This window comes from Mobula birostris, chromosome 3, assembly GCF_030028105.1.
Source record: "Mobula birostris isolate sMobBir1 chromosome 3, sMobBir1.hap1, whole genome shotgun sequence".
Lineage (NCBI taxonomy): Eukaryota > Metazoa > Chordata > Chondrichthyes > Myliobatiformes > Myliobatidae > Mobula > Mobula birostris.
Window position 1 is genome coordinate 167,357,541 of NC_092372.1, and position 26,959 is coordinate 167,384,499.

Here is a 26,959-nt window from a genome sequence, read left to right on the forward strand (position 1 = left end):
ATGTTGAGAGTTTACCACTAGTGAGACAGTCAATAATAAGGGAACATGGGACTGGTCATTTAAAACTGAGGGACATAATTCTCCCAGAGGGGACTGAATCTCTGGAATTCTCCACCCAAGCATGGAGATAAATAAATATTTTAAAGATTGAGGAATTAAGGGTTATAGGGAACTGGCACAGAAAAGGACTGAGGCCAGTAGAGATCAGCCACAATCGCCTGAATGGTGGGGCAGTAGTGAGGGGGCCAAATTCCCTATTTGTGCTCCTATTTTCTTGCGCTCTGACAACTTAAGGAAATATACTGAGTAAATTTGGGTTGCTATATGCTAGTATCAAATGTCCAAAAAGTACATATGCTTCAAGACTATCTTTAATTGTTACAAGACACATCATGCCATGTGCACTTACCTCACTGCACGAGGCAACAGCACGATGTAAGGGAGTCAACCACTTGTTGTCTTTGGCATTCACTCTAGCTCCTAAAAACACAAAAGTATGCAAGTAATAACTAACAATGGCCTGCACAGAACTTCCCAGCAATTCCAAATAACTACAAGGCTTGCTATAGTTGAGGCATGTAGTTGATCCATGATGAAGTTACAACAATGCAGTAAATGCAATAAGAATAATAATCTAGGGATTGTGTTCAAATCCCACCTTGCCAACTGGGAATTTAAAAACTATTACATCATCTGGAATTTAAAAGAAAGCAAGTTTTTGAAGGTACCAGACTCTGTGGGTTACTACTGCCTTTCAGAAAAGGGAAGCTATCACCAGATTTCAGTGCATCAAAAGCACATCACATGCCAGAAAATATTGCTTTTCCTCAAGAACTTCTGGAAGTTAGTATTTAAACTGGGAGACACACAAAAAATCAACCTGAAGGGGATAGATTCAGTCTTCGGCAGATGGTAAGGGAATCAACCACTACCAATCTACACTCTGCATTTGTGTCTATCTATTTGTATCTACAGGTTGAAGTGACAATAATTGCATAGTCTTTGTAAAGTCAAAACCCATCTTCACAGGGACATCAAGAGAGATCCTGAACAGGCCTGGTAGTTCAAATCCATGACTTGGAATAGGCCAAAACAGCAGAAATGTATTCCATCAAAATCTTAAATCTAGAGGCCTAACAAAATTCTCACCTTACCAGTAATACCAAGCCAAGAGACATACCATAGTTCACTGAGTGGAAAAAGAGCATGATGGGAGGAGTGCCCAGTATACCAAAAATGTGTCGAACTGGCAAATTCATAACATGGAAGTACATGCATGCTAAATAGCAAAATTATCATGCAAAAATTAAGAGATGAATAATTCCACAGAAAATTATTAAATTAAAATCAGACAGTCCTGCCACACACATACATTTGTGAAAATCAGAGAACAACTACACAGCTAACAAGAAAAGAAGATGAGGCTGCAAGTACTGAGGATGCATTCCTGAGTACTAAAGTGCTCACTGAATCAGCTCTGAAAGTACCATGATCTACTTGGTTAAGCACCAATAGCAAAATGTACTCTTTGGCTAAACAAATGCGAACAATGTGGCAGCATTTTACAAACTACCTGGATGCATTTCGCTTGCTGGCAGTCTGAAATATAAGATGATTTTTTTTGTTCACTATTCCTTTAAAAAAATAAAAAATACATAAGGCACATGATTCAGGGCTGAGCAAGGTACCAGAGCAGTTGCTGCTTGTGTTATCCAAAGTTACAAAACTCACCCCCTTTTTAAACAGACAGCTAGATTCATCATGGAACTACAAGCAAAGTAACAGGCCGAACTCACCAATGTGACCCAACAGCCTGCCTGAGTCGGTCCACTGGTTTGCATTTGGGCTATATCCTTCCAAACATTTCTTATCCATGTACTTCTCCAGTGTAATTGTACCCATCTCTACCACTTCTTCTGGCAGCTCATTCCTCATGCCTACCACTCTGAATGTGAAGAAATTGCCCCTAGTCATCTTTAAGTCTTTCCTTCTCACCTCAAGTTTTACACTTTGCTACTCATGGAAAAAGACTGTCATCACTCAACTTATCTATGTCCATCATGATTTTATATACCTCTACAAAATTGCCTCTCAGCATCCAACACTAAGGAAGAAAGCCATAGCCTATCCAATTTCCTCTTATAACTCAAACCCTCACAACCTTGAGAACAGTCTCTGCATCCCTCTCAGCTAAAGACATCCTTCATGTAAAGCAACACACACACAATGCTGGAGGAATTTAGTAGGTCATGCAGCATCAATTGAAAAAAATAGACAGTTGACGTTTCGTGCCAAATCCTTTCTTCAGGACTGAAAAAGGGGGAAGGCACCAGAATAAAAAGGCGGGAGCAGGGAAGAAGGGTAGCTAGAAGATGTTAGGTGAAGCCAGGTCGTTAGGAAAGGTAAAGGGTTGAAGAGAAAGGAATCTGAAAGGAAAGGGGAGTGGGCTACAGGAGAAAGGGAAGGAGGAGCCGAGCCTGCAGGAATTGATATACAGGTGAGATGAAGTAAAGCAGCCAGAATGGGGAACAGAAGAGGGGAGGGGGAGGGATTTTTTTTACTAGAAGGAGAAATTGATATTTATGCTTTCAGGTTGGAGGCTACCCAGATGAAATATAATATATCACTCCTCCGCTCTGAGTGGCACAAGAGGAGGCCATGGACCGACATGTCACAACAGGAATGGGAATTAGAATTAAAATGTTTAGCCACTAGGAAGTGCCACTTTTAGCGGATGGAGCAGAGGTGCTCAAAGAAGTGGACCCTTATTTACAACAGGGCTCACCAATGTAGAGGAGGCTGCATTGGGAGCACTGGACACAATAGACCAACATAGCAGATTCGCAGGGCAATTGTTGCTTCACCTGGAAAGACTGTTTAGGGCCCTGAATGGAGGTGAGGGAGTAGTGAATGGACAGGTGTAGCACTTTGGCCGCTTGCAGGGATAAGTGCCGGGAGGGAGATTAGTGGGGATGGACAAATGAACAAGGGAATCATGGAGGGAGCTATCCCTGCAGGAAGCCTAGAGGGGGAGGGGACATTAAAGATATGTTTGGTGGTAGGATCCCTTCGGAGATGGCGGAAGTTGTGGAGGATGATATGTTGGATGCGGAAGCTTATGGGATGTAGGCAAGGACAAGAGGAACTCTATCACAGTTTAAGGTGCAGGAAGATGGGGTGAGCAAGGATGTTTATGAAATGGAGGAGATGCAGGTGAGGGCAGCATCAATGGTAAAGGAAAGGAATTCCCATTCTTTGAAGAAGGACATCTCTGATGGAAAGGAAAGCCACATCCTGCAACTGATGCAGCAGAGATGAAGGAACTGAGAAAAGGGAGTCACATTTTTACAGGAGACAGGATTGGAAAATGTATAATCCTTCATATATAGCTAGGCAAACAGAATTATCCATAGTATACCAAGTGTGGACTCACCAGCAGCTTGTTCAGTTACAACATGTGCCAACTCCTGTACTCAATGCCTTGACCAATAACAGCAGGCATGCCAAGTACCTCTTCACACCATCTACCTGTGAAGCCACTTTCAAAGCTTGTCTAAAATTCTCTGTCCTATAGATAACAGGGGACTTGGGGTACTAATGTTTTTCTGTTATTCATTCTTTGGGTTTTTCTTTTGTTTCATGGATGTCTGTGAAGAGTAAGAATTTCAGGTTGCATACTGTATACATTCTCTAATATTAAATGGAACTATTGAGCCATTGAAAAGTGAGTCTAGCACAGATCTCTGCGGCACACTGTTGGTCACAGGAGTCCGATATGGAAACCATTCCTCACTATCACTGATCCTGACCATGAAGTCAATTTTGTATCCAATTTGCTAGTTCATCCTGGATCCCATCTGATCTATCCTTCTGGATCAGCCTACCATGAAAAATCTAATCAAAAGACATAGAAGTAGACAACATCTACCACTCCACCCATGTCAATTTTCTTGGTCGTCTCTTCAAAAAAAAAAGTGCTCAAATATGTTAGAAACAATTTCTCACGCACAAAGTCATTTTTACTACTCATAATCTTTCTCTTTCACCACTGATGTTAGGCTTACTGGCTTGTAATTTGCTGGGATGTCCTTACAGCCCTTTGAATAAAGGCATTAACCACCCTTCGGTTTGCTGGGACCTTAGCTGTGCCTAACAATGATACAAATATCACTGCCAAGGCCCCACAATGTCTTGAATACACATGATCAGACCTTGGGGATTTATCACCTTTAAGTAATTTAAGAACTCCAACACCTCCTCTTTTGTAATGTGGATATGTTTCATGACATCACTATTCTCCTTCCTCAATTTCCTAGCTTCCAGGGATAATCAACCAAAGGTCCCTAATCCTGTCAACCTGACCCTTTACTCTAAATGGAACATGCTGGCCCTGAATACTCATGGTCTTTATAGCCTCCTACTTGCTAAATATCCCTTTATTGCTAAAAAGCCTTTCACAATCAACATTTGCAAGCTCCTGACTAATGCCACTGAAATTAGCCTTGAGCCAATTTACAATTTTAACTTTACAATCCTATCTTTTTATCCAAATAACTTCTTAAGACGATTAGAATTATAGTGCAAAGTGCTCCACCAAAAGGAGGTTGAATGTTGCACCCCCCCCCTTCTAGTACAGCAATTTACATGTTACTTGAATAATCTTTTCATGTTTGCTCCTCTAATTCCCACTGAGATGGACTCACTTTGGAGCATCCGAGATGCTGAGAATGATGTGGATAACACATTTACTGAGTTGGTCACACAAGATGGGGAATGGGTGACCAACAGGAAGAGTAGTAACAGGAAGGTAGTACAGGAGTCTCCTGCGGTCATCTCGCTCCAAAACAGATATACCGCTTTGGAGTCTGTTGGGGGAGATGGCTCACCAGGTGAAGGCAGCAGTAGCCTGGATCATGGCACCGTGGATGGCTCTGCTGCGCATAAGGGCAAGAAAAAGAGTGGCGGAGCTGTTGTGGTAGGGGATTCCATGGTAAGGGGAATAGAGAGTAGCTTCTGTGGCTGCAAACGGGACTCCTGTATGGTGTGTTGCCTTCCGGGTGCAAGGGTCAGAAATGTCTCGGAGAGGCTGCAGGGCATTCTGAAAGGGGAGGGTGAGCAGCCAGCTGTCAAGGTGCATGTAGGTACTAACGATATAGGAAGAAAGCGGGATGAGGTCCCACAAGCTGAATTTAGGAAGCTAGGAGATAAATAAAGACTAGGATCTCAAAGGTAATCATTTCAGGATTATTACCGGTGCCATGTGCTAGCCAGAGTTGGAACAGCAGGATAGCTAGAATGAATATTTGGCTTGAGCGGTGGAGCAGGAGGGAGGGTTTTAGATTCTTGGGGCATTGGAACCGCTTCTGGGGGAGGTGGGACAAGTACCATCCCGACGATCTACATCTGGGCAGGGCTGGGATCAATGTCCTAGGGAGATTGTTTGCTAGTGCTGTTGGGGAGGCTTTAAACTAATATGGCAGGGGGATGGGAACCAAACAGAAAAGAGGGAAGTGATGCAGAGACCAAAGCTAGAGTTAGTGAAGAGAAAAGTACGAGTAGAGTGCATAAAAGTAAAAAGCAAAAATTGCATAGGTCACTAGATTCTAAAAGGACAATGAGTACAAGGGCACTTTATCTAAATGCCCGTAGTATTAGAAACAAGGTTAGTGAACTTATGGCACAGATCAGTAGCAAGACATATGATTTAGTGTCCATTACAGAAACCTGGTTGCAAGGTGGAGATGATTGGGAATTAAATATCCAAGGGTATCAGGTAATACGGAAAGATAGGCAGGAAGGCAGAGGAGGTGGGGTGGCACTCTTGATTAGAGATGAGATTAGGGTGATTGCGAGAGACGATATAAGATCTCCGGAGCAGAATGTTGAGTCCATCTGGGTAGAGATTAAGAATATTAAAGGAAAAATATCACTGGTGGGTGTTGTCTATAGGCCACTTAATAAAAATATTGCAGTGGCAGAGGCAATTAACCAAGAAATTACTGAGGCTTGTAAGAACAGAACGGCAATTGTCATGGAGGATTTTAACCTCCACATAGATTCGGTGAGTCAGGTTGGTCAAGGAAATCTTGAGGAGGATTTCATAGAATGCATCCATGATGGCTTTCTTGAGCAGCATTTAGTGAACTTACGAGGGAAAATGCTATCTTAGATCTAGTCCTGTGCGATGAGACAGTTAAGATTAACGATCCTGTAGTCAGGGATCCTCTTGGAAAGAGTGATCATAGTGTGATTGAATTTTGCATTCAGATGGAGGATGAAATAGTTAGATCTAAAACTAGTGTATTATGCTTGAACAAGGGAGACTACAACAGGATGAGTGAGGAGTTGGCTAATGTGGATTGGGAGCACAGGCTATTTAATAGGACAGTTGAAGAACAGTGGAATACTTTCAAAGAGATTTTTCGCAGTGCTCAACAAATGTATATTCCAGTCAAAAGTAAGGACAGTAAGTGTGGGGAGAGCCAGCCATGGATAACTAAGGAAATAAAAGATAGTATCAAATTAAAAGCTCGTGTGTACAAAGTCGCAAAAAGTAGTGGGAGACTAGGAAAGTGGGAGTAGTGGGAGGACTGGGAAAACTTTAAAAAGCATCAGAGAACAACTAAACAAGAAATAAGGACAACTAAACAAGAAATAAGGAAAGGGAAGACAGAGTATGAAAGTAAATTAGCACAAAATATAAAAACAGATAGCAAAAGTTTTATAAATATTTCAAGCAGAAGAGGGTGGCTAAAGTCAACGTAGGTCACTTGGGAGACGAGAAGGGAAGATTGATATTGGGTGATAAGGAAATGGCTGAGGCATTGAACGACTATTTTGTGTCAGTCTTCCCGGTGGAGGACACGTCTAATATGCCAAAGAAGGATGTTATGTACAAAATGGGAGGTGAGGACCTCGATAAGATCACTGTCACTAAAGAGATAGTGATGAGCAAACTAGAGGGCCTGAAGGTAGATAAGTTCCCTGGTCCTGATGGGATGCATCCCAAGGTGCTGAAGGAATTGGCAGAGGTTATAGTAGACGCATTGGTAATCATTTATCAAAATTCTCTAGACTCTGGGCAGGTCCCAGCGGATCAGAAGACAGCAAACGTCTCGCCACTTTTTAAAAAAGGACCTAGGCAAAAGACGGGATCCCACCACTAAGCACATCTTTCCCTCTCTCCCCCCCCCCGCTTTCCGCAGGGATCGCTCCCTACGCGACTCCCTTGTCCATTCGTCCCCCCAATCCCTTCCCACCAATCTCCCTCCCGGCACTTATCCTTGTAAGCGGAACAAGGGCTACACATGCCCTTACACTTCCTCCCTCACCACCATTCAGGGCCGCAGACAGTTCTTCCAGGTGAGGCGACACTTCACCTGTGAGTCGGTTGGGGTGATATACTGCGTCTGGTGCTCCCAATGTGGCCTTCTATATATTGGCGAGACCTGACGCAGGCTGGGAGACCGTTTCGCTGAACACCTACGCTCTGTCCGCAGAGAAGGCAGGATTTCCCAGTGGTCATACATTTTAATTCCACATCCCATTTCCATTCTGATATGCCTATTCATGGCCTCCTCTACTGTCAAGATGAAGCCACACTCAGTTTGGAGGAACAACACCTTATATTCCATCTGGGTAGCCTCCAACCTGATGGCATGAACACTGACTTCTCTAACTTCCGTTAATGCCCCACCTCCCCTCCGTACCCCATCCCTTATTTATTATTATCATTTTTTTTCCTCTCTTTTTTCTCCCTCCGTCTCTCTCACTACAACTCCTTGCCCATCCTCTGGGCTCCCTTCCCCCTTTCTTTCTCCCTAGGCCTCCCATCCCATGATCCTCTCCCTTCTCCAGCCTCGTATCCCTTTTGCCAATCAACTTTCCAGCTCTTAGCTCCATGCTTCCCCCTCCTGTCATTTTGGATCTTCCCCTCCTCCTTTCAAATCCCTTACTATCTCTTCTTTCAGTTAGTCCTGACGAAGGGCCTCGGCCCGAAACGTCAACTGCACCTCTTCCTATAGATGCTGCCTGGCCTGCTGCATTCACCAGCATTTTTTGTGCGTGTGTTGCAACTATAGGCCAGTCAGCTTAACGTCTGTAGTCAGGAAAATGCTTGAAGCTGTCATTAAGGAAGAAATAGCGAAACATTTAGAAAGGAGTGGTTCCATTAGACAGACACAGCATGGATTCAGAAAGGGCAGGTCTTGTTTGACAAATTTACTGGAGTTCTTTGACGTCACAATGAGTGCAGTGGATAGAGGGGAACAGGTGGATATCGTATACTTGGATTTCCAGAAGGCGTTCGATAAGGTGCCGCACAAGAGTATAAATAAGATACGGATGCATGGAGTCGGAGGAAATGTATTGGCATGGATAATGGATTGGTTAATCTATAGAAGGCAGAGAGTTGGTACAAATGGGTGCTTCTCCAGTTGGCAGTCAGTCGTGAGTGGGGTGCTGCAGGGGTCGGTGCTGGGCCCGCAGCTGTTTACCATTTACATTGATGATTTGGAAGAGGGAACTGAGTGTAGCATAGCAAAATTTGCTGATGACACTAAACCGAGTGGGAAAGCAAATTGTAGAGAGGACGTGGAGAGTCTACAGAGGGATATAGATAGGTTAAGTGAGTGGGCCAAGGTCTGGCAGATGGAATACAATGTTGGTAAATGCGAGATCATCCACTTCGGAAGGAAAAATAGAAGAGCAGATTATTATTTAAATGGTGGAAGATTGCAGCATGCTGTTGTGCAGAGGGACTTGGGAGTGCTTGTTCATGAATCACAAAAAGTTGGCTTGCAGGTACAACAGGTTATTAAGAAGGCAAACGGAATGTTGGCTTTCATTGCTAGAGGGATTGAATTCAAGAGCAGGGAGGTCACGCTGCAACTATACAGGGTACTGGTGAGGTCGCACCTAGAGTACCGTGTGCAGTTCTGGTCTCCATACTTGAGGAAGGATATACTGGCTTTGGAGGCAGTGCAGAGGAGGTTCAACAAGTTGATTCCAGGGATGAAGGGGTTAACCTATGAGGCGAGATTGAGTCACCTGGGATTATACTCTCTGGAGTTCAGAAGAATGAGAGGGGATCTTATAGAAACATACAAAATTTTGAAAGCAATAGATAAGATAGAAGTAGAAAAGTTGTTTGCATTGGTAGGTGAGACTAGAACTAGGGGACATAGCCTCAAGTTTCAGGGGAGAAGATTTAGGACGGAGATGGGGAGAAGATTTAGGACGGAGATGAGGAGAAACTGTTTTTCCCAGAGAGTGGTGAATCTGTGGAATTCTCTGCCCAAGGAAGCAGTTGAGGCTTCCTCACTAAATATATTTAAGAAACAGTTTAGATAGGTTTTTACATGGTAAGGGAATTAAGGGTTATGGGGAAAAGGCACGTAGATGGAGCTGAGTTTACAGACAGATCAGCCATGATCTTATTGAATGGTGGGGCAGGCTCGATGGGCCAGATGGCCTTCTCCTGCTCCCATTTCTTATGTTCTTATGACTACTGGGGTTGCAATAATTCAACCTTAATGGATGATCCTCCTAGATTTCACTTTCAGTAACCACCATAATGTTCTCCCTAATCAAATAAGCAAAAGAGGTGCCTTCCTGCATCTTATCACACCTGTAGCATCTGTATCTGGACCACTGAGCTGCCAATCTTGCTCATCCTTCAACTGTGTTCCTGTAATAGCTATAATATCCCAGTCCCACATGACTAACAATATTGAGTTCATGTCTCACCTATCAGGCCTGTTGCATTCCTTGCTCTCTATACAGTCGACTGGATTTGCTTGCTTTAACTTCTTACTGCTTACCCAACTACTTATTGCTTGCACTTTAAGTAGGAGTTTGACGTGAATAGACAGGAGCTGCAGCACGACACCTTTGCCACACATCTAGTCACCTAGTAATCTTGACAGAAACTTGTTCAACCAGGATTCCACTTGAGTATTCTGAGAACTATTTTTCATCCTCGAAAGAACTTGAGAACCATGCCACATACTCATCTTCAGCCTCAGCTAACATCTTCCCTCACAAAATGCTGGAGGAACTCAGCAGGCCAGGCAGCATCTATGGAAAAAAGTACAGTCAACGTTTCATGCTGAGTTCCTCCAGCATTCTGTGTGGGTTGCTTGGATTTTCAGCATCTGCAGATCTTCTCTTGTTTTTAACATCTTCCATTGGTAATTTTCAAAGAAAGTTTCTCAGCCTACTTGGGAATTTTGGCAAGATGTGCCAAACTGGCACGAAATACACAAATTATTTCTTAGATGTTGAGTTCTAAAGATGAAGGTAATCAAACTCAGTGGGCTATCTTTCTTAACAAGTGAAATTATTCCTTAGAACTGAAGCCTTCAATATTTCACATTTCAAAGTTTAAATCCTAAACATTGCTTTTTCATGCTCCTGCAGTAACATCTGTAAAAGATCTTATCAAAACAATGGAATAAGTGGAAAAATACAAAAATACCTGATAAAATAAGTAGTTCAACAATTTCAGCATCTCCTAGATATGCAGCGGCATGCAAAGGAGTTCGCTTCTCTGCATCCTAAAACGAGAGGAAAAAGTATATTAAAAATAGCATTTGTATCTCAGTGACATTACTAAAGAATTTTGCTGCACACTTATCATTTAAGACACACCCTCCAAAATTGCAGCTAAAAGGTATTCCATTCCAAAATCTAAAGCACAATTTCACAGACTCTTACAGTGTTAAAGCCCATTACATCCACCAGTAACACAAAGAAAACAACACAATAATTTTCCATTTCTTGTCCTTTTATCCCTACACTTGCAAATGATAACATTAAGCATATATCCAATATATTTTTGAAAATTACTTAATAAGCATCTATGGTTTTACAGGAAGTGCGTTCCAAATCAGTACTTCCTGCTTATAGAAATATCCAACCTTTCCCTGATGTTTCTGCCAAATGCCTTATAATCTTTCTCCTGTGGTTACTGTCCCTCCTGCCAGTGGAAACTGTTCTCTTTTCATTATTCTATTGAAACACTTATTCTTAGCTGGTTCTGTTTGAAATTTTCCATTGGCACTCACCCACCAACCACAGTTCACAGCAATCAGTTAACGTTAGGCAATTTGCTAAAGCAAAAGGGGGAGGGGGAATAAAAAGATTTCCTCGTAAATCTGAGTTTTCAAATAAGGACTCTGTGGCGACCCACTTTCTGGCACCCACGAACCAGCTCACAACAGCGCGCGCAGGCAGAGGGCCGGCCCCAAAAAGGGCGCCAGGCCATCTTCACCAGCAGGGGAAAAGTCCCGCGCGCAGAAGGGGTCTGGGAATATGCATTCCCCACAGCAGTCCCGCCCCAGGGAGGGCAGGAACGGGAAGGCTTTAAAGCAGGCCGCGAAGTCTGAATAAATCTCTTTCATCGCAAATCTGACTCACCGACTCCGTGTGGTTATTCTAGCGCTGTGTGTAGCACACCGCTACAATTGGTGACCCCGACGGCCCAAACGATATTTGGACCAGAGATGACCGACGCTGCATCTGTTCACGCAGTTTCGTTAAAACTACGAAGCTTCTGGACGCTGCGACCCCAATTATGGTTCGAACAAGCAGAAGCACAATTCCACATTTGGCAGATAACCTCGGAGTCCACTCGCTACTACTATGTGCTGAGCTACTCGACCAGGAGACAGCTGCACAAGTTGAGGAGTTTATACAGTTGCCTCCGGAGGATGGCAAATGCACAGCATTCAAAGCCCTGCTCATAAGGACTTCCGGACTCTCACGGCACGAACGAGCACACCGCTTAATGCACCTGGATGGTTTGGGAGACAGGCCACCGTCAGCATTAATGAACGAGATGCTGGCCCTGGCTGAAGGACACAAACCCTGCCTCATGTTCGAGCAGGCGTTCCTAGAGCAACTGCCCGAGGACATATGCCTGCTGCTGTCCGACGCAGATTTCAGCAACCCCCGGGAGGTGGCGGCCCGAGCAGATATGCTGTGGAATGCCAGGAAAGAGAGAGGGGCATCCGTTGCACAGATCACCAAGCCGCGTGCCCAACGACAGACCAGACCAGGCCCAGCAGCAGAGCCTACAAAACCAGCAACCGGAGTGAGGAGCCCAACGAACAATGGTGTTTCTACCACCAGCGGTGGGGCACAGAGGCCCGCCGCTGCAGACCACCCTGCAAATTCCCGGGAAACGCCAGGGCCAGCCGCCGCTGATGGCTACGGCGGCTGGCCATCAGGACAGCCTCCTGTGCGTCTGGGATAAGCAGTCGGGATGCCGCTTTTTGGTCGACACCAGAGCGGAGATCAGCGTCTTACTTCCAACGAGTTACGACACCTGCAACAGAGAACTGGGACCCACCCTGAGAGCCGCAAATGGCAGCACAATACGAACCTACGGCACCCGCACGGTGCGGCTACAGTTCAGCTCCAGCCGGTTCACGTGGGGCTTCACACTGGCCGCCGTGGCCCAATCACTCCTGGGGGCAGATTTTCTGCGAGCCCACAACCTGCTGGTCGACCTGCAAGGGAAGCGATTAGTCCACGCCAAGACTTTTCAAACGTTCTCCCTGGGTGAAGCACAGTTGCCAGCCCCACACCTGGACTCCATCACGCTGTCCGACAACGAATTCACCAGGGTCCTGGTGGATTTCCCATCAGTACTGACACCGCAGTTCACGGCAGCCGTGCCCAGACACGGAGTACAGCACCACATCCCGACTCAGGGACCACCCCTCCACGCCCGTGCTCGAAGGCTTCCCCCGGACAAGCTCCAACTGGCGAAGGAGGAGTTCAAGAAGATGGAGGAATTGGGGATCATACGACGGTCCGACAGCCCATGAGCCTTCCCCCTTCACATGGTGCCCAAGGCAACAGGGGGCTGGAGACCATGCGGTGACTACCGCAGACTGAACGAGGCTACAACGCCAGACCGCTACCCTGTGTCGCACATTCAAGACTTCGCAGCAAACCTACACGGCGCAAGGATCTTTTCCAAGGTAGACCTCGTCCGGGGATACCATCAAATCCCTGTACATCCGGACGACATCCCCAAAACAGCACTTATCACCCCGTTCGGACTTTTCGAATTCCTCCGAATGCCGTTTGGTCTAAAGAATGCCGCACAGACTTTCCAGCGGCTAATGGACGCGGTGGGACGCGACCTGGACTTTGCATTCATCTATTTGGACGACATCCTCATAGCCAGCAGTAGTCGGCAGGAGCATCTATCCCACCTCCGCCAGCTCTACTCCCGCCTGAGCGAATTCGGCTTTACAATCAACCCAGCCAAATGCCAGTTCGGACTTGACACCATCGACTTCCTGGGCCACAGGATTACTAAAGACGGGGCAACTCCGCTGCCCGCCAAGGTAGACGCGATCTGCAACTTCCCCCGACCCAACACAATCAAAGGCTTGCAGGAATTCGTGGGTATGGTGAATTTCTACCACCGTTTCCTCCCCTCAGCAGCCCGAACCATGCGTCCCCTGTTCATTCTAATGTCGGGTAAGGGCAAAGACATTACCTGGGACGAAGAGGCCGCAACCGCTTTCGTTAAAATCAAAGAGGCCTTGGCAAACGCCGTGATGCTAGTGCACCCCAGAACGGACGTTCCTACTGCCCTCACGGTGGACGCATCCAACACAGCGGTCGGTGGAGTGCTGGAACAACTCATCGAGGGCCACTGGCAACCCCTGGCATTCTTCAGCAAACACCTATGACCACCTGAACTCAAATACAGTGCTTTCAACCGGGAGCTATTGGCACTATACCTGGCAATCCGGCATTTCAGGTACTTCTTAGAAGGTAGGCCCTTCACCGCGTTCACAGACCACAAACCGCTTACCTTTGCGTTCATGAAGGTGTCCGACCCCTGGTCGTACCGCCAGCAGTGACATCTGTCCTACATCTCCGAGTACACGACGGACATCCGGCATGTCTCGGGAAAGAACAACGTCGTGGCGGACGCACTTTCCAGACCAACCATACAGGCCTTGTCCCAGGGGGTGGACTATGCAGCGCTGGCAGAGGCACAGCAGGCAGACGCTGAGATCCCTAGTTACAGGACTGCAGTCTCCGGTTTGCAGCTCCAAGACCTCCCCGTAGGCCCAGGTGAGAGGACCCTACTATGTGACGTAGCTACCGGCCAACCCCGCCCCGTCGTTCCAGCAGCCTGGCGCCAGCGGGTTTTCGAGTTCTCGAGTTCATTCACAACTTAGCGCACCCCTCCATCAGGACAACCGTCCGGCTGGTCGCCAACAGGTTCGTGTGGCATGGGCTTCGTAAACAGGTCAGTGAATGGGCCAAAACGTGCACGCAGTGCCAAACGGCCAAGGTGCAGCGGCATACCAAGGCTCCGCCACAGCGGTTCGAACCCACCCGCCAGAGGTTCGACCACATCCATGTGGATATCGTGGGGCCCCTGCCAGTGTCACGAGGAGCGCGGTACCTCCTAACTATGATAGACCGGTTCACCAGATGGCCAGAGGCAGTCCTGCTCACCGACACCACCTCCGAATCCTGCGCCCGAGCACTGATCGCAACCTGGGTAGCCCGCTTCGGGGTACCGGCCCACATTACCTCCGACAGGGGCGCCCAGTTCACCTCCAGTCTGTGGTCAGGTATGGCCAACCTTTTAGGATCTCAGCTACACCACACAACTGCCTACCACCCACAGTCGAACGGACTAGTGGAGCGCTTCCACCGTCACCTGAAATCAGCTCTCATGGCCCGCCTGGAGGGGCCTAACTGGGTGGACGAGCTTCCCTGGGTCCTGCTCAGAATCCGCACGGCGCCCAAAGAGGATCTGCACACCTCATCGGCCGAGTTGGTGTACGGCGCACCCCTGGTAGTCCCATGAGAGTTCATACCAGCCCCAAGGGGGCAAGAGGAAGAACCCACAGCAGTCCTGGACAGACTACGGGAGAGGCTCGGTAACCTGGCCCCCATACCCACTTCACAGCACGGACAGAGCCCGACCTGCGTACCCAAAGACCTGCAGAACTGTAAGTTTCTTTTTGTACGACAGGGCGGACACCGGGCACCGCTACAGCGGCCCTACGAGGGGCCGTTTAAGGTGATCAGGAACAACGGGTCCACGTTTGTGCTGGATATTGGGGGGAGAGAGGGGGTTTTCACGGTGGACCGACTCAAACCGGCCCACGTGGACTTGGCGCAGCCGGTCCAGGCTCAGGCACCGCGGCGCAGGGGCAGACCTCCCAAACAGAGGCCGATCCAGACTGTGGACATTGGGGGAGGTATCGCCAGTTCTGGTGGGGGGGGGGCTTATGTGGCGACCCACTTTCTGGCACCCACGAACCGGCTCACAACAGCGCGCGCAGGCAGAGGGCCAGCCCCAAAAAGGGCGCCAGGCCATCTTCACCAGCAGGGGGAAAATCCCGCGCACGGAAAGGGTCTGGGAATATGCATTCCCCACAGCAGTCCCGCCCAGGGAGGGCGGGAACGGGAAGGCTTTAAAGCAGGCCGCGAAGTCTGAATAAATCTCTTTCATCGCAACTCTGACTCACCAACTCCGTGTGGTTATTCTAGCGCTGTGTGTAGCACACCGCTACAACTCAAATAAGTTTTCAAATAAGTACAGTTGCAAGAAAATGTTTGTGAACCCTTTGTAATTACCTGATTTTGTGCATGAATTAGTCATAAAATGTGGTCTGATCTTCATCTAAGTCACAACACATTCTGCCTAAAGGCATAACACACAAACAATTGTACTTTTCATGTCTTTATTGAACATATTGTTCAATTGTTCACAGTCCAGGCTGGAAAAAGTATGTGAACCCTTGTATTTAGTAACTGGTAGAACCTCCTTCAGCAGCAATAACCTCCACCAAACATCTCCTGTAGCTGCTGATCAGACTGGCACAGTGGTGAAGAGGAACTTTAGACCATTCCTCCAAACAAAATTGTTTCAATTCATCAATACTTCTGAGATACCTTGTTTGAACAACCTTCTTCAGGCCACGCTACAGCATCACAATTCGGTTAAGGTCTGGACTCTAACTCGGCCATTCGAAAACACATATTTTCTTCTTTTTAAACCATTCTGTTGTTGATTTGCTTGTGTTGAGGACCATTGTCTTGTTGCATCATCCAACTTCTATTAAACTTTGAATGATGGACTTCCACCCTAACATTCTTCTGTAAAGTGTCTTGAAATAATTTTAAATCCATTGTTCCATCAATGATTACAAGCTATCCAAACCCTGCGGCAGCAAAGCAGCCCCAAACCATGATGCTCCATCCACCATGCTTCACAGTTGGGATGAGGTTTTAGTGTTGGTATGCAGTACCCTTTTCTCTCCAAACGTAGCAGTGTGCATTTATGCCAAAAAGTTCAACTTTTATCTCACGTGTCCATAGAACATTGTCCCAGAAGCCTTGTGGGACATCCAGTGGTCTTTTGCAAACTTTAGATATGTAGCAATTTTTTTTTTGGAGAGTCGTGGTGTCCTTCCGTGAACACCATTCTTGTACAGTGTTTTTCTTATAGTGAACACGTGAACAGAGACTTTAGCAGGTTCTTGAGATTTCTGCAGATCTTTTGCTGTTACCCAAGTTCTTTCTCACCTCCTTCAGCATTGCACGTTGTGCTCTTAGTGTGATCTTTGCAGAACAACCAATTCTCGGGAAAGTAGTAACATTACTGAATTTCCTCCATTTGTAGACAATTTCTCTTTATAGACTGATGAACACATAGGTCTTTAGAAATGCTCTTGTAGTCTTTTCCAGCTTCATGCATTTCTACAATTCTTCTTCTTCTTCTTCTTCTAAGATCCTCTGAAAGTTATTTGATCAAAGCATGAAGCATTTAAACAGATCTTTCTTGAGAAGAACAGGCTCTGTCAATAATCTCACTTTGCGCGTCTTTTTTATAGGGCAGGGTACCTCGACCACCCACACCTCCAATCTCATCTAACTGGTTTGAACACCTGATACTAAATAACTTTTGTAGAAGGCATTACCCCAGAGGTTAGCATACTTTTTTGAACCTGGGCTATGGTTGTTTAAATGGTGCACTCTGTATTGGCGAGAAGTAGCATAATTGTTTATTGCTTATTAGTTGAGACAGTTTGCGTTGTCTATCATTGTGACAGATGAAGATCAAACCACATTTTATGAGTAATTGATGCAGAAAACCAGGTAATTGCAAAGGGTTCACAATTTTTTTCTTGCAACTATACATACACACAAATTATATAAATATATAAATGAGAATTACACCTGGCGATTTTGATCAATTTAACTGAAAATTATTTACGAATCACATGCCTCTTTTTTCACAGTAGAGCCCCAAAAAAGAGAAAATTGTAAGGCATGAAAAACCAAAAAATTTGAATAAGATAGGACTTGATTGAAACATACAAGACCTCAAAGGATCTTGACTAGGTAGACGTGGAGGGGATGTTTCTTTCCTCATGGGAGAATCTAGACTTAGGACTGCTTTTTCAAAATAGAACAACCTATTTAGATGGAGATTTGATTAAATATTTTCTCTCAGATGGTTGAGTGCCATCTTTAAAATGCAGTGGAAGTAGTCTTTAAGGAGGATGTAAATTCCAGATTATCAAAGGGATAACAAAAACATGGGGATGAAGTGCAGGCTGAAAGGGCCAAATGGTTTATACTTGCCTTTAATGCATTCACTGGTATGTAGTGTTTTTTTTGTGTGGCTACAGCAAACCGGCAAATCATGTAACTGAAGATTCCAATCAGTAGCAGAAACATGAATGGTCAGATCTCAAGGAAATACTGTAATTGAGTTTGTGATATGACAGCATGTGTGCAACTGCAATCCTGACCTGCCCATCTACTTTTTTTAACAGTATTCACATATATTTAAAATCAAAATCCAGTGTAGGAGGAGGGAGAAAGCTTTTCTCATTTCTACTCATGCTTCATGTCCTGCTATTCAGCAACCCATAATGGACAATCATCTATTTGAACACAGGGTACAGATCAATTCAGGCTTGCAATTCTTCTCCCCTCTTCCATTAGGACGAAGATACAAAATTTGAAAAGACAGCACCAGGCTCAAGGACAGCTCTATCCCACTGTTACAAACTCTTGAAAGAACCTTTTGTATGATAAAGCTGAACCCTTGATCTCACAATCTACTGCATCTTAGCTTATACCTTATTGTCTACCTGCACAGCATTATTCCTCTGTTACATAATATTCTGCATTCTGTCATTGTTCTTTCCAGTGTACTACCTCACTGCACTGATGCTTTGAAACGATCCGTAAGGATGGCATACAGACTAATTTTTTCATTGTATCTCAGTACACGTGACAACAATAAATGGATTACCAATTAAGGGCAAGATCAAATCAAAAGCTAAATACATTTTTTTTTAAAAAACAGGCAAATATAGTTTATCTATTTTCTGTATTATCTTTTCTCTGGACTCATCTATCAGTAAATATCAATCCACCCATCTTTTGGAATACCCATCATGCTCAAAACAAAAATTAAACAGATGACAGCATCTTTCTTCTACGTTAGCAATTGGTATACATTAATGACAAATTGCTTGTGACTTTCTGATATAACTCCACATGAGATGGGGTGGGGAAGGACAGGGAAAAAAACGGCAGGCATAAGGCATCCACACTCACCATGAACCAATATCTACAAAGATTTTTGTGGATTATGAACTGAGTCATGTTGTGACGTCAAAGTCAAATAAAGCAAACAGGAAAACCACAATGAATCACAGATAGAAAATAACTGAATATCCAAGAAGGATGATTCATAAACTCTATTCAGAAGGACTTAAAAAGAGTAATTTCATATTGCATCTGTTTTGGTGTAGCATTTTCTCTCAGACACTCAAAAATGTGAGGAAGAAAAATTTCAGAGCTGTATACTTTGATAATAAATGAACCTTTGAACACTATTACTTTCCACTTAACGGACAAAATCCTCTTTCAGAGAAACAGTCTTCAAATATCTGTCAGGATGTAATCTTCAATGATGGGGAAAATAACTTGAGGAAGCTTTTTGAAATGACAAATTGGGTGATACAAGATCAGGTCCTGAATATATTTGACAGAGTGTAGGTCATCTGCAACAAGCTGCCTTGGAGGTGTAGAGGCAGATACAATTACATTTAAAAAGTATTTGAATAGGGACTTAGGAAATACATAAGGATGTAGGCCTAATGCAGACAAATAAGACCAATGCAGATAGGATGAGTAGTTGCTATGGTTGAGGTGGGGTGAAAGAATTTGTTTCTGTGCCACATGAGTCTATAACATCCAGTATGGCTGAAACCTATGCCAGGGATTATGTTACAGAATTAGATTGTGCAGAAATAAAAGGATGCCTAAATGTTTAACAGCCTGTAAATAGGAAGGGTAGATGACACAAGTTGTGACAAAGACTGGGAGGATGAAGCAAAAATCAAAATTATGGAGATAACTGTTTATAAAACATCAACACGTTGGGATATGGGGAGACAATGGATGCTGGAAAAGAGGGAGCTTATGGGCAAGAATGTGTTTGGAATGAAATGCTAAATGTTTTGATGGAGCTTAAAAGTCCAAGAAGTCAGGGATGAAGGAAATAAACTTATTGACGAAGACTATTCGATGATTGAATGAACCCGGACAAAAAATAACCTCAATTTTATTTCACGGATAAGAACAGCCAATCTTAAGGCAAAATGTAGACTTTTGAGAACTGACACCTTGCTTTGCATGAGCTAATGATGTATGTTACTTAATTCTGCAGAAAAGTGGATGAAACCCTGATAGATAATGATTTTTTTTTGGTAACTTTTGAACACAGAGGCTTTTGTACTCTGATGCAATGCTACACAATGTGCAACCATGCACCTCAATCAAATGAATAGCTTTTGCTTGCTGGCAGAAGGGACATACAACTTGAAAACCTGAGGTGCATACTGAAGCTGAAGGGTCTCAGCCCGAAACATCGACTGTACCTCTTCCTAGAGATGCTGCTTGGCCTGCTGTGTTCACCAGCAACTTTTATGTGTGTTGCTTGAAATACTAGCATCTGCAGATTTTCTCCTGTTTGCAGCACTACTTTTTATGATTTTCCATGCTAAATGGTCCCTAAACACGTCTTCGGTGAAATATGATAAGCAATGTATATTGAAAACAATTTTTTTTGGATTGAAAGGAAAGATGGATCAGCTATGACGAAGTGGCGGAGCAGACTCTGTGGGCCGAGTGGCCTAATATCTTATTGTCTTAAAAACATTTGAAAGAAAGTTTACCAAATTTGCTATATTGCTCATTTTTTTTTAATGTCCCTTTTACTGAATCATCTTGTTCATTGTTTCCTATCTTAACCCTTCAGGGCAAGTCATATTGTTATACCTCATCATTTTCTAGTTTATTCATCCATTATATTCAATGAGCTGTTTATTTAGGTGCGGCTAATGTTCCATAAAAGAGTGTCCTGCACGTTTTATTCATTTAATGAATGTTTGCGAATTGTAGGATTCCTATCCTATATTAATACAGTGGACTGCTATTAATTTGGTCATTGGTTAAAGAAAAAAAACCCATGAAAATAGCCAGATTTCATTTGTTTATTTGGGACATGATGGCACTTAATTGGGACAGGAGACTACTGCCGAACAGCTTCTAACGAGCGTTAGTCATGTGCACTTGCATGGCCATTAGACACTACCATAAGATACAGGAGCAGAATTAAGTCATTTTGCCCATCAAGTCTGTGCCACCATTTCATCATGTATAATCCATTTTCCTCTCAGCCCCAATCTCCTGCTTTTCTCTGCATTCCCTAATGTCCTGACTAATCAAGAATCTGTTTTAAATATACCTAATAACTTGGCCTCCACAGCTGCCTGTGGCAATGAATTCCACAGATTCACCACTCTCTGGCTAAAGAAGTTCCTCCTCATCTCCATTCTAAATGGACATCCCTCTATTCTGCGGCTGTGTTCTCCGGCCTTCGACTATCCCACCATAGGAAACATTCTCCCCACATCCACTCTATCAAGATTACACCATGCCTGGAATATACCTGTCTTGCACCTTCCTCACTTCTCGCATAAACTCCAGCCACTGCTGCTCTGCCGTCTTTCCTGCCAGTGTCCATTTCCAGTCAACTTTGGCCAGTTCCTCTCTCATGCCACTGTAATTTCCTTTACTCCACTGAAATACCAACACATCAGATTTCGGCTTCTCTTTTTCAAATTTCACAGTGAACTCAATCATGTTATCATCACTACCTCCTAAAGGTTCCTTCACTTCAATCTCTCTAATCACCTCTGGTTCATTACACAATACCCAATCCAGTACAACCGATCCCCTAGTGGGCTCAACAACAAGCTGTTCTAAAAAGCCATCTCGCAGACATTCTACAAATTCTCTCTCTTGAGATCCAGTGCCGACCTGATTTTCCCAATCCACTTGCATTTTAAAATCCCCCACAATTATCATAACACTGCCCTTCTGAAAAGCCTTTTCTATTTCCTGTTGTAATTTGTAGTCCACATCACGGCAGCTGTTTGGAGGCCTATAAATAACTGCCATCAGGGTCCTTTTACCCCTGCGATTTCTTAGCTCAACCCATAAAGATTCTGCACCTTCTGATCCTATATCACCTCTTTCTAATGATTTAATATCATTTCTTACCAATAAAGCCACGCCTCCGCCTACCTTCCTATCCTTCCGATACACTGTGTATCCTTGGACGTTCAGCTCCCAGAAACATGCATCCTTTAGCCAGGTCTCAGTGATGGCCACAATATTATACCTGCCAATCTGTAGCTGTACGACAAGATCATCCACCCTATTCCTTATGCTGTGTGCATTTAAGTATAACACCTTAAGAACAGTATTTGATACTTTTCGCTTTGATTTCACTGCAACTTTATTGCACTGCAACTCATCCCAATGGCTACAAATTTGCCCCATCACCTGCCTCTTTCCTGACATCTTTACTGCTCACTATCTTAGACTTATTTCTGTTTTCCTCTTCCTCTGCTCTGTCATTCCGGTTCCCATCCCCCTGCCAAATTAGTTTAAACCCTCCCTAACAGCTCTATTAAACTTTCCCGCCAGGATATTGGTCCCCTTTGGGTTCAGGTGTAACCTGTCCTTTTTGAAAAGGTCAAACTTCCCCCAGAAGAGATCCCAATTATCCAAGAATCTGAAGCCCTGCCCCCGCTACACCAGTCTCTCAGCCACGCATTCATCTGCTTGATCCTACTATCCTTGCCCTCACTAGCACGTGGCACAGGTAGCAATCCCGAGATTACTACCCTGGAGGTCTTGCTTCTCAGCTTCCTTCCTAACTCCTAGAAATGTCTCTTCAGGACCTCCTCCGTTATCCTATCTATGTCATTGGTACCAACGTGTACCAAGACAACTGGCTGCTCACCCTCCCCCTTCAGAATATTCAGGACCTGATCCAAGACATCCTGTACCCTGGCACCTGGGAGGCAACATACCATGCAGGTATCTCTATCAGGCTCACAGAATCTCCTGTCCGTTCCCCGGACTATGGAATCCCCTACGACTACCGCATTCCTCTTCTCCCTCCTTCTCTCCTACACAACAGCACCAGGCTCAGTGCCAGAGACCCGGTCATGACGAAGGGTCCCGGCCTGAAACGTCGACTGTACCTCTTTCTAGAGATGCTGCCTGACCTGCTGTGTTCACCAGCAACTTCAATGTGTGTTGCTTGAATTTCCAGCATCTACAGAATTCCTCGTGTTTGCGAGAACTGATTACTTGATCATTTGTTACAACTGCTGCCATTTGAATTGCCGTGTGCATTTTGATTGCATCATTCTCTGCTGGGGTATCCCATGTATGACATTTATAATGAGTAATTGGCTGCCCGGTATTGATGTTGCAAGACACAAGCAAATAAGGGCAGATTGTTGCAGTTCCATATTTGAGGGAAGAATCTATATTTAAATGGGAAATTTGCATGTCCTTTAACCCTTACATACTGTTCAGGTCAAATTTGACCTGTTTCGACATTTGACAGCAGTAAAAACAACCTAAATGCCATTTTTTAAGCCGAAATTTGATGACTTTCCCTAAAGTGACCCAAAATGTGCAAAAATGAAAAAAAATTGGCTTAAAAAATGGCATTTAAGGTGTTTTTGCTGCTGTCAAATGTCAAAACGGGTCAAATTTGACCCAAACAGTATGTATGGGTTAAATTACTATAACTACACAGTTATTTTCCTATATCATTTTCCTGATAGGAGCACCTGTCTTGCATATCAAGTTCTATGTCAAGAGTCACCTGACACACAAGGGCCTAAGATTTTGCAATCAGCTGCAAACACTGTTTGCTTGCCAATGACATCCAAATTTCCCAGTGGGCTGGAATGGTTACTGAAGATGCAAATATCTGCCTGTGGGTCCTTCCTTTAATGTATCCCAATGTTTACCGTGGTGCTAGCAACCTTATTTTCCACATCCTTATATATCAACAATCCCTCTCCCCCTTCATTGATAGGGAAAGCGGCCAGTGAAGGAGTGGAGCTTTGAGGCTTTGACTCAAGAGGCAGAGGACGAGCTTGCCCACAGTTAGTCTTTACAATGTCTCCTGAGATGGTGATGTGCCTCTCATGTGAGATGTGGCAGTCTTGGGGGAACTCCCCCTCCCACAGTCACATCTGCCAGAAGTGCATACGGCTGGGCAATCTGGAAGACCGTGTAAGGAATCTGGAGCAGCACGTGGATGATCTTCGACTCATAAGGGAGAATGAGGCAGTCATAGATGAGAGCTACAGGGAGGTAGTCACACCTAGGCTGTCGGAAGCAGGTCGTTGGGTGACAGTCAGAGGGGGGAAAGCAAAGGTGAGCAGACAGGTAGTGCAGAGCCCCCCTGTAGCCATTCCCTGAATAATAAGTTTGCCGTCCTGGATACTGTTGGCGGGGACGACCCACCAGGTGTGAGCCACAGTGGCAGGGCCTCCAGCACTGAGTCTGACTCGGTGGTGCAGAAGCACGGGACAGAGAAGAGGAGAGCTGTTGTCATTGGAGACTCTATAGTCAAGGGAGCAGACAGGAGATTTTGTGGACGTGAGAAGGACACCCGCATGGTTTGTTGCCTCCTGGGTGCCAGGGTCCGGGACGTCTCTGACCAGGTGCACAACATCCTGGTACGAGAGGGAAAGCAACCAGAAGTCGTGATACATGTTGGGACCAACGACATCGGCAGGAAGAGGGATGAGATCCTGAAGTGTGAGTTTCGGGAACTAGGCAGAAGGCTGAAGAACAGGACCTCAAGGGTGGTATTCTCAGGATTGCTGCCAGTGCTACGTGACAGTGATGGTAAGAATTGGAGGAGATGGCAGTTGAATGCGTGGCTGAGGAGTTGGTGCAGGGAGCAGGGTTTTAGATTTTTGGATCATTGGATCATTGGGATCTCTTCTGGGGAAGGTGGGACCTGTACAGATTGGATGGGTTGCACCTGAACTCGAGGGGGAGCAATATCCTTGCAGGTAGGTTCGCTGGCATGGTTCGGGAAGGTTTAAACTAATTTGCGAGGGGGATGGGACCCAGAGCGATAGAGCAGTGAAAGAAGTGCATGGAATAAAGCCAGATCAAACATATAGAGAGGCTTTGAGGAAAGAGAAGCAGAATAAACGGTGTAAAAACAGTAAGGTAGAAGGGCTGAAATGTGTGTACCTCAATGCAAGAAGCATCAGGAACAAAGGTGATGAACTGAGAGCTTGGATACATACATGGAATTATGATGTAGTGGCCATTACAGAGACTTGGCTGGCACCAGGGCAGGAATGGATTCTCAATAGTTCTGGATTTCAGTGCTTTAAAAGGGATAAAGAGGGCAGAAAAAGGGGAGGAGGGGTGGCACTACTGGTCAGGAATACTATTACAGCTACAGAAAGGGTGGGTAATGTAGCAGGATCCTCTTTTGAGTCAGTATGGGTGGAAGTCAGGAACAGGAAGGGAGCAGTTACTCTATGGGGAGTATTCTATAGGCCACCTGGTAGCAGCAGAGATACAGAGGAGCAGATTGGGAGGCAGATTTTGGAAAGGTGCAAAAGTAACAGGGTTGTGATCATGGGTGACTTTAACTTCCCTAATACTGATTGGTACCTGATCAGTTCCAAGGGTTTAGATGGGGCAGAGTTTAAGTGTGTCCAGGACGGATTCCTGTCACAGTATGTGGACAGGCCATCGGGGGAATGCCATACTAGATCTAGTACTAGGTAATGAACCGGGTCAGGTCACAGATCTCTCAGTGGGTGAGCATCTGCGGGACAGTGACCACCGCTCCCTGGCCTTTAGCATTATCATGGAAAAGGATAGAATCAGAGAGGACAGGAAAATTTTTAATTGGGGAAGGGCAAATTACGAGGTTATAAGGTTGGAACTTGCGGGTGTGAATTGGGATGATGTTTTTGCAGGGAAATGTACTATGGACATGTGGTCGATGTTTAGAGATCTCCTGCAGGATGTAAAGGATAAATTTGTCCCGGTGAGGAAGATAAAGAATGGTAGGGTGAAGGAACCATGGGTGACAAGTGAGGTGGAAAATCTAGTCAGGTGGAAGAAGGCAGCATACATGAGGTTTAGGAAGCAGGGATCAGATGGGTCTATTGAGGAATATAGGGAAGCAAGAAAGGAGCTTAAGAAGGGGCTGAGAAGAGCAAGAAGGGGGCATGAGAAGGCCTTGGCGAGTAGGGTAAAGGAAAACCCCAAGGCATTCTTCAATTATGTGAAGAAAAAAAAGGATGACAGGAGTGAAGGTAGGACCCATTAAAGGTGGGAAGATGTGCCTGGAGGCTGTGGAAGTGAGCGAGGTCCTCAATGAATACTTCTCTTCGGTATTCACCAATGAGAGGGAACTTGATGATGGTAAGGACAATATGAGTGAGGTTGATGTTCTGGAGCATGTTGATATTAAGGGAGAGGAGGTGTTGGAGTTGTTCAAATACATTAGGACAGATAAGTCCCCGGGGCCTGACAGAATATTCCCCAAGCTGCTCCACGAGGCGAGGGAAGAGATTGCTGAGCCTCTGGCTAGGATCTTTATATCCTCGTTATCCACGGGAATGGTACCAGAGGATTGGAGGGAAGCGAATGTTGTCCCCTTGTTCAAAAAAGGTAGAAGGGATAGTCTGGGTAATTATAGACCAGTGAGCCTTACATCTGTGGTGGGAAAGCTGTTGGAAAAGATCCTTAGAGATAGGATCTCTGGGCATTTAGAGAATCATGGTCTGATCAGGGACAGTTACATTGGCTTGGTGAAGGGCAGATCGTGTCTAACAAGCCTGATAGAGTTCTTTGAGGAGGTGACCAGGCATATAGATGAGGGTAGTGCAGTGAATGTGATCTATATGGATTTTAGTAAGGCATTTGACAAGGTTCCACACGGTAGGCTTATTCAGAAAGTCAGAAGGCATGGGATCCAGGGAAGTTTGGCCAGGTGGATTCAGAATTGGCTTGCCTGCAGAAGGCAGAGGGTCGTGGTGGAGGGAGTACATTCAGATTAGAGGATTGTGACTAGTGGTGTCCCACAGGGATCTGTTCTGGGCCCTCAACTTTTTGTGATTTTTATTAACAACCTGGATGTGGGGGTAGAAGGGTGGGTTGGCAAAAATTTGCAGACGACACAAAGGTTGGTGATGTTGTAGATAGTGTAGAGGATTGTCAAAGATTGCAGGGAGACATTGATAGGATGCAGAAGTGGGCTGAGAAGTGCAGATGGAGTTCAACCCGGAGAAGTGTGAGGTGGTACACTTTGGAAGGACAAACTCCAAGGCAGAGTACAAAGTAAGCGGCAGGATACTTCGTAGTGTGGAGGAGCAGAGGGATCTCGGGGTATATGTCCACAGATCACTGAAAGTTGCCTCACAGGTGGATAGGGTAGTTAAGAAAGCTTATGGGGTGTTAGCTTTCATAAGTCGAGGGATAGTGTTTAAGAGTCGCGGGGTAATGATGCAGCTCTATAAAACTC

General features: G+C 45.1%; 1 protein-coding gene across 2 annotated transcripts in view; it reads right to left on the bottom strand.

The window, feature by feature from the left end:
* The window catches only part of ankrd28b (ankyrin repeat domain 28b), a 244,085-nt gene that overhangs the window by 130,039 nt on the left and 87,087 nt on the right, over positions 1 to 26,959 (bottom strand). For both annotated transcript variants that reach the window (XM_072253640.1, XM_072253639.1), the window contains 2 exons: positions 10,478 to 10,556; positions 410 to 480 (listed from right to left, as the gene is read on the bottom strand). In XM_072253640.1, the coding sequence (XP_072109741.1) occupies positions 410 to 480; positions 10,478 to 10,556 (150 nt within the window). The remainder of the gene's footprint in view (positions 1 to 409; positions 481 to 10,477; positions 10,557 to 26,959) is intronic.